Raw genomic sequence first — 9,470 nt, 5'->3', positions numbered from 1 at the left:
GACATCTTAGAGCCTTGTTTCTATGTACGAACGGTGATTTTAAAATTATTCTAAATTTAATAAATCGTAAGTCATTTGCGATGTACAACTGGATACAAAACTTCCTAAACTTCCTGGCAAACCTCGCTCTAAGAAATTTAACTCTGTCTCACCTTTACTGAGCAGAGAATTCCTGTGTAGCACCGCCGACCACTATACTCAATTTTTTTTTAATGAGGCGTATTTGCACCAACTCGCAGCGATGCCCTTTTAGCTCGGAAAAGTTTCCTGCTATCTGATTGGTTAGAATGATCTTGTCCAACCAATCAGCGATCAGGAAACTTTTCCGGGCTAAAAGGGCATCCCTGCGAGTCGGTGCAAATCTGCCTCACTAAAAAGAATTGACTTTAGTACCATCTATCCCTACATTTATCCGTTTCGTTACTTGCTGTGCAGTAAGGGTGTGGCAGGGTGTACTTCCTCAAGAATTCCTGCGACCAACTGTTCCAACGGTTGTGATAATTAAAAGGACTTCTGCGCAGGGACAAGAATAGGTCAGCTTTCCTCTGAAATTATTTAACTCTATTAAGGCAAATAAAAAAAAAATGTCAGTGCAGGCCTTTTGCGCAGACATCGCTATGCTGATGACGCAACTCAGAAGATCGTTTTCCGGAGAACGCTCCCGGCGGTAAGTCCTAACCTGACGCAATTGACAAGTGGTGTTGCCAATATCGTAAATAAATAAGTCAACATCCACAATTATAAAACTTAATTAATATCCATGAGACCATCTATGCTAAATAAAATGAATCAAGTAATGTGATACAGATTTTATTCAAAATAAATTCCACTTAGATTGGATAAAAAATTTTGAAAACTACAAGTGAAATCGCCCGGAGTCAGTAGATAACCGCAAACGGAGGCCAGACAGGGGTTGGCCAATGTATAAATAGAGGGTAGGGGTCGTGCTCTCTTTCAGTATTCTTCGGGTCTCTGTTACATCCGACGAAGTGTGTGTCATTGTTTTCGAATAAATAACATTAAAAAGGGGATAACAAACATCTAATAGTAAGTACAATAAAAACAATTCTATTAATTTTTTTTCATAATTAAGTTTGTAAATATTATAGAGAAGTTGTCTCATTGTATTTCTTTACTGTAATGTTTAGACAAGCATAATATTCATACACACATACACTGTATGTCAACAAATTACCAAATAACCTCAAAAACATAACTGTTGCTAAGAATTATTTGAGGGTTTAATGAAATGTGGCATTTGATCAATACCCTTAACTTGAGCTACATCAATCTAATGTATTAATGGGCCAAGATGTAATGAGGTAGAAGGGGCGTCGCGTAGAGAGAAGGATAATGGATTAGAGTGATGCAGGTTTCCTCCCCTAAAGAAGTGACTGATCAGCATCACAAAAAAACGAAAAAGGTTTTGTAAATGTGGAGAAAAGAAAGGCACCAAACTAATCAATTCAGGTAATACTCTTCTCAGGACAGTGCATTTGTGAGGGGTAGCATAAAGATGTTTCCAGTTCCGTATGCAGAATGGTATCTTTAAATGGTATAGTTAAATGGAACAAGGCCAAGAAAGGTGCCCACGTGAAAGATAGGGTAATTTCTCACCTTGGAGAGGTGATGGTGAGAGACTTACTTACTTTGACGGCTGCTTTCCGGTACCATACAGCAGGGGAACCCCACTATCTGCAGGACCCCCACTGTCATTTTATCTTGTTCGTTTAGAGTATTCAACATTTCATATCACATATTACTCATTTACTGTTACTCACAGAATAAGAAAATCTTTATTTTCCTCTTGAAAGACAACTAGTTGTCCTCTTGTCCAGTCTGACAAGGAAAAGAAAACTTCTTTCGTGGCATCTCAAATGATACAAGCAAGTTGGCTCTAGGAAGTTAATATGATCTCCGATTCTACGACCAATACAAGTACTGAATACAAAATACTCCAAAAGCAAACTGTTATTTAACTATTATCGAGAAAAGGAAGGAACTATGAAAACTCATCACCAAACAAAATATTAAAATTGGAGGGCTAAACATTACTAGACAAAGATTATCAAACAGCATGGGACGTTAATAAGTCATAACAGTTACAACTCTGAAATACTGTGCTCCAAGGGCGAAGAACAAGCAACTGTTCGAGACAACACAAGAACTATTTTAAAGGCTGGACAGGCATGGAGATTGAACTGCCCCAGGAAGAAGAGAGGAAGCCTAGCACCCTCTACATACCCAGAGACATAATATGACTAAGAAAAGATAAAAAATCAATACATCTAAAATTACATAACTGTGGTGATAGAAAATAAGCTTTAAAAATACGGTAAATTGAAAAAAAAAGTAATTAGCAATAATTTCACAGCTATGAGGAAAACGAAAATAAGAATCCCAGAAACATTTGGGAGAGTGAGGCGACCAGAACACGGACTAAGGTGATAATTAAAAAAAAGGCAAAGTCAGAGAAATTTAAGGGGTTACGCCATGAAGCTTTCATGCCTACATCAATCGCCTTTTATGGTAGCAACACAAACAAAGGCATGATTCTCTCTCGGGAACATTATAGTAGGCTATTAAGGGAAGGAGAACTATACCATATAGTAAGTGTGTGTGACTGTTTTTCTTAGAAGAATAAGATTCCAAAATTCCATATCAATTAGCCCTCTCACCTCAAGGTTTTGACTTACTACAGTCAGCCAACTATCAGGCACTTTATTCACTGCCTTGGTCGAAGATTGTAAGAAGTTTCAACAACAAATGCTTAAAAATCTCCGTTTCTCCTAGATATTGAGCTCGTATGCTCTCGCTATTAAGGCAAGTGTCATAACCACTAAATTACATTCAACAAGGAAGCCACTAAAACACTGAAGAAACCTTTGATTAAAGTTCATTTTCCATAACAGCCATCTCCGTAACATATGTACATAATGATGTATAAATTTATCACTTCTTACATTAACATCTATGAATAACTATATTAATATATAAACACAAAAGTGAAATCGAAAAAATTGCCATAACCTCCCTTATACTGTACAACACAGACCAAGTATCTGTTTGTATACATAAATATATTTCCTGTAAATGTAACGCTCCGCGACATTGCCAAACGTATGACTACTCGGTCTCTCCCCGTCCCTCGGGTAGTGGGATAGGAGGTAGTCGTGCCCTGGTGATAAGGGGTACCCCGAGAGGTACACTAGGAAGCCACACCCTCTCACAAATTTCCGAAACTGCCATGTTGTAGTTAGGAAAGGTGATGGGATGGGAAGGGTTGAATTTGTATGTGCGCATATCAACCAACGTATCTAGCCCTCATTTTGACGGGTCACGTACACACGTATTAAATAAAAGAATACTTTTCCGTGTGTCCTGAGCAGCCTTTGGAAGTGAAACCCGTTATTACCCAGCTGGCGTTGCCTTCAGCTATGTCAACTTAAAGCCAGTAATTATTTTGGAAATTAAGATTTAGGTATTGCAGAAAATGACACCTGTTAGGGGTGACAGGTATATCATTCTCTCTCTAATGGTAACTTCACAGGAGCCGTCGGCATGAAAGAAAAATATAATTTCTCCAGGAGATGAAAAGGAGTCATTTTCGTTTAGGGAAAAAAAAAGTGTCTTACGACTTTTTAAAAACATTGAAAGTAAGACAGCTGCTTACGAGACATATCTAAAAGGCCTCGGGAGAGAATGGCCCCACATTGCAGAATGATAGGCATAAGTTAAATGCTGCGATTCTTTGGATATTAGACGAAACAAAGAATTTCATAATGAATTTTATAAAAAATTAAATCAATAATACCCCAATTATTAATCAAAAAGTCTATTTCTATGTCTTGAAGTGTTGACATTTATCTGAATATAGTTATTTCACACACTATAGGTAATACAATCAATAGTTTACATTTTACTGATTATTTTAACGTCGTTATTTATCTTGGAAAATAATTTTTTTATATGTCTCTTAGTATAGTTTTTCTTTAACCGCACTGTGCTGCTTTCCCTGTTGGGGCCCTTGGGGTGGAAGCTTTTTACTTTTCTTGAATATAGTTAGAGCTTGACTAATAATAATAATAATAATAATAATAATAATAATAATAATAATAATAATAATAATAATAATAATAACAAAGGATATTCCTAATCAAGTATTAAAAATAATTTAAGTTAAAACTTAGGAAACTTAATTTCCTTCACTTAAAATCTCTCATAATCATAATTTTCTCTTTTGCAGCCAACCCTAATGGACGGCGGGCAATACATCATGGAAGGCGACGAAGAAGCAAAGAGCACCACAATCATCTTCTCCATGAAGGAGGAGGTGGGCGCCCTGGCCAATGCCCTCAGAATATTCCAGGTAACTGGATGCTTTAAATTTCCCTGTCTGATTAAAAAGAGGATTTGATTATATTGATATGAGATATGGTTGCACCTCCATTAGCATACTTTTGATTGTTGATTTAGTAAGCAGGACCAAAACCGGTGAGAAAACAGGCGATGATGACGTAATAAGGTTGCGGTGGCCTATGGGTAACGTCCCTGACTGGTGATCGCCAGACTGAGGTTCGAGTTCCCCTCAAACTCGTTAATTCCTTTGGTGGCTGCAACCTCACTATCCAAGTGAGCTAATGATACGTGTTTTGGGGGAGCCTATAGATCTACCTGATGAGTCATCAGCGGCCATCGACTGGCCCTCCATGGTCCTATCTTGGGTAAAGGAGGCGGCTTGGGCGTTGATCATATGTATATATAGTCAGCCTCGAGGTCTAGGGCATTGTCCTGCTTGCTAGGTCAATGTCACTATCCCTGTCTCTGCCATTCATGAGTGGCCTTTAAACCATTAAAGTGTGAAAACTTAGTTCATGTCAGTGTCTGACGTTGTAATGTACAATCGAACACAGGAATTCTAGGCATCCCTCGCTCAGAGAAAATGCACCTAGCCGCACCCTTCTTGCCCCATGAGTAACCAAGATAGTAAGCTGGCAAAGGTGGTGGGCGGGGTGACACACAAGAACTCGTCGAGCAGTAAGTGCGTGGCAGGGTGCACTTTCTCACAGTTAGGTGTGCCAGGAATTCCTGCGTCCAACTGTACATTACTATGATTAAAGGAAGCAGCTATACGTAGAGCTAAGAATATATATATATATATATATATATATACATATACATATATATATATATATATATATATATATCTTACAGCAGTCTAATTTATCGAACCTGACAAATTTACTTTTGTTATAAGATTTACAGAGCTACCGATATAGTATTTACCAACAACAGTCCTGTATGTAACTATAAAATCATCTAAAAGGGAAATCACTTACGCCAAATACTTCGTTACGTCACACAATCATTTTCCCGTTACTGCTTCTCTTTCAATAAGCCTCCATTGAAACTTAATCCTTCCCCTTTGATCTGCCTGTGTTCGTGTCCCATACATGATCCAAAAACCTTCTTCTTCCCTTTCAGTCGCAGAACGTGAATCTCCTCCACATCGAATCTCGCCCTTCGAGGAGAGAGGCCAAGTACGAGTTCATGGTGGAGTGTGACACCACCACAGGAAACTTGGGAGCTGCCATGGAGCAAGTCCGGGCGAACTGCTCCTATTTCCAGGTCATTTCCAGAAATCACCACGACAACAAAGGTAACCCTTCCTTGTGACGTCCTATTTACCATCTAACTTAAACCTCTTCCCATATTTTACTACCCGGAAATCGCGAATTCTCTAATACTAGTGTATACGACCCGTCAAATAAAAAACGTCTAAATATTTAGATAGATTTGAAAGCACACGAACCCAACCAACTTCCTATCACCAGGGTATGACTACATCCTCTATCCCATACCCGAAGGACAGTGAAAGCTAAGCGTGACCGGAATATATATATATATATATATATATATATATATATATATATATATATATGCTCTTTATTACATACAAGATACAGCAATGCTAAGGAGCGGTTTCTTCCATCCTACTGATAAGTTGTGGAATCGCTTCCTGCTTTGGTTTTCCCTACCTCTTATAACCTTGATAGATATCGATATTGGATTTCTTTTGCATCTTTTATGATTAAGCCTAGCTCCTGCCCCGGCCAACCCACATCGATTTTCCGTTACAGTTTTTGTTATCATAGTTACATTGACCACGTGCCGTGCTATTGGTCTTTGCACTAATTATGAAATAAATATCTAAATATATCTACATCTCCGAGCATATTGCTCTTAGCAAGACCACACTACATACTTGTATCATAAATATGTGTGGGGGGAATTAATTACCTAATTTATGTCTTAAAAAACAATTATGACAATTTAGTTCATTCACGTCTACTTGACCATATCGCTATTATCATCATTGGTGCATTCTAAACGTAACTAAAATCTTACACATCGCTTAATAGAAACTTATTATCTAATTCATGTCTTAAAAAATAATTATAATAATTTAGTTCATGCACATTTACTTGACCATATCATCACTAATATAAATATCAAGGCATTATAAACACTATAATCTTACACATCACTTCATAATAAAAATCATAACCACGTAACATCACTTATAATATAAATAATGGCCGCCAAACATCACTTTTAAAAATTCAAACATGCATCAAACGTTTTTATGGTGAAAAGGCTGACATAAGTCTCTTATTATATATAAAAGATCTGTTTTAATGTTGTTAGAGTTCTTATGATATTTCATTTTAATTGTTCATTACCCTCTTGTAGTGTATTTATATCCTTATTTCGTTTCCTCGCTGTGCCATTTTTCCTTTGTTGGGCCCTTGGGCTTGTTATACTGTTTTTTTAACTAAGGAACATCACTTATAATACAATTAACACCCGTACACCATCAACAGACACAGTGCCTTGGTTCCCCCGCAAAATCAGCGACCTGGACCGATTCGCCAACCAGATTTTGTCCTACGGTCACGAGCTAGAGGCAGATCACCCTGGTTTTAAAGACCCTGTTTACAGAACCCGCAGGAAATACTTCGCAGACATCGCCTACAACTATAGACAGTGAGTGAATTGCTATAATATATATTTCATTTATTAAATCATTTTTGTTCTCGTAAGAGATATCATAAATTGGTTTCACAAATTATAGATATATAATTTATATATTATATATATATATGTATATATATATATATATATATATATATATATATATATCAGTATATATATATATATATATATATATAATCATATATATGTATATGCTATCTACCTACCTATCTGTCTATCTATCTATCTATCAATACAACCACACACAGACACACACACACACACACACACATATATATATATATATATATATACATATATATACTGTATATAATTGTATTAAAAAAATAATTAACTAACTACTGTGGAGACTTGTTTCCCAAGTTCACTATCCGTACTTATATTTTCTAACTGAATATTAGTATTACTAAATAACTAAAATCTCACAACTCCCTTCTGTTATCAGACCAATTGATACCAGCGAGTTGTGGTATCCAATAAATGGAAAATTGACTAAGGCTTTAAATACCGAGATGGTCTGGACACGTGATGAGAATTGCTGAGGAACAGTTAATCAGGGAAGCAGTAGATGGAAAAGTTAATACAGTAACCATAATGATAAGGATAACAATGATGATGATAATGATGAGTAATTATAAGGTGCTTTAAATTAATAGCGAAAATGTGGATATCAAAAATGTGATGTTTCCTAATTCTTCCTGAAATAACATAAATGATGATGATGAAGAGTGACTACATACTGCTTTAAATTTGTAACTAGAAATGTTGCAAAATTATGCATTTAATGTTTTCTAACACAACACACTTTCGGTTATCTTACTTATGAAAAACTCCCACTGAAAAAGTTACCAAATAAAAAATAATCGAAATATACGGCGACTAAGAAACCATCTACCCAAGATATTCCAAAGCAATTTATAATAGTTTAAATGGTATCAACTAATCCAATAAAATGAATTGATATGGGATAAACCAATCAATAACATTATTAAAAAGAATATACGTGGACCTACGAACAATCCACGAAAAGCAAAGATCAGCAAATCAATTTGCACCTAATTTTTGTGGGCAATAATTACGAAAGAAGTAAAATATCCCCATGAAACTACAGTGAAAAACAGCACTACTGTCTATTCAATTACACATTTGAAGTTTTATTTAATAGGTGTACCTATCTATCCAATTATCTACAAATCTGCTTTTTAAAACTTTCATTACTAAAATCATCAGTTGTAAAATGACTCATTACAAATTTTATCAGTTGCAAAATGACTCACTACAAATTTAATCAGTTGCAAAATGAGACTCACTACAAATTAAATCAGTTGCAAAATGACACTCGCTACAAATTTTATCAGTTGCAAAATGAAACTCACTACAAATTTTATCAGTTGCAAAATGAGACTCGCTACAAATTTTATCAGTTGCAAAATGAGACTCGCTACAAATTTTATCAGTTGCAAAATGAAACTCGCTACAAATTTTATCAGTTGCAAAATGAAACTCGCTACAAATTTTATCAGTTGCAAAATGAAACTCACTACAAATTAAATCAGTTGCAAAATGAAACTCGCTACAAATTTTATCAGTTGCAAAATGAAACTCGCTACAAATTTTATCAGTTGCAAAATGAAACTCGCTACAAATTAAATCAGTTGCAAAATGAGACTCGCTACAAATTTTATCAGTTGCAAAATGAAACTCGCTACAAATTTTATCAGTTGCAAAATGAAACTCACTACAAATTTTATCAGTTGCAAAATGAAACTCACTACAAAGTTTATCAGTTGCAAAATGAAACTCACTACAAATTTTATCAGTTTCAAAATGAAACTCACTACAAATTTTATCAGTTGCAAAATGAAACTCACTACAAATTTTATCAGTTGCAAAATGAGACTTCACTTAACAAAATTTTAAAGAAAAAGCAGTAAACATTATACAAAAATCTAAGAGAATTAGAAAAACAGATCAAAATATCTCCGAAATAAAAGACAGCATTTCTAATCTCAATACAGGTATTTTTCATGTTCAAATCCCGATAATAAGAAAATTCTCAAGTAAAAAAAAAAAGAAGATTAACCAATACTAAAACAGAAAGATAAATAAACCGGCCGACTTTCTCAAAAGATGAGCCAAGTCCACCACATCCTAAGAAAGCACTTTCATCGACCTGTGAGATTCGCAGAGTTCAAACATTATAATAACGATAATAGCGTGCATGAGCCTTCAAGACAGAGAACATTAGAGAGCATTAAACACAGAGTATTTAGAATAAGAAAGTCTGTCAGTCACGCGCTACAGTTTCGCACGATTTAACCACAAGCACACTCCAACAACTTTCATTTTTCATATATAATAACCGACTAAAAAAAAAAAAATATGTGCCTGGCTTGTTTTTCTTAAGCTGTAAT

The 9,470-nt window shown here is 35.4% G+C and overlaps 1 protein-coding gene across 3 annotated transcripts in view; it reads left to right on the top strand.

Moving 5' to 3' along the window:
• The window catches only part of Hn (phenylalanine-4-hydroxylase), a 331,150-nt gene that overhangs the window by 315,865 nt on the left and 5,815 nt on the right, over nt 1-9,470 (top strand). For 2 of the 3 annotated variants that reach the window (XM_068352139.1, XM_068352140.1), the window contains exons 2-4: nt 4,247-4,369; nt 5,485-5,659; nt 6,885-7,047. In XM_068352139.1, the coding sequence (XP_068208240.1) occupies nt 4,247-4,369; nt 5,485-5,659; nt 6,885-7,047 (461 nt within the window). Of the gene's footprint in view, nt 1-891; nt 1,048-4,246; nt 4,370-5,484; nt 5,660-6,884; nt 7,048-9,470 lie in introns of those variants that run through there. The other variant, XM_068352141.1, reaches the window with a different exon arrangement.

The sequence above is a fragment of the Palaemon carinicauda genome, chromosome 28, assembly GCF_036898095.1.
Source record: "Palaemon carinicauda isolate YSFRI2023 chromosome 28, ASM3689809v2, whole genome shotgun sequence".
Taxonomy (NCBI): domain Eukaryota; kingdom Metazoa; phylum Arthropoda; class Malacostraca; order Decapoda; family Palaemonidae; genus Palaemon; species Palaemon carinicauda.
The sequence above is the reverse complement of the archived record's forward strand: the minus strand, read 5'-3'. Positions and strand labels throughout refer to the sequence as shown.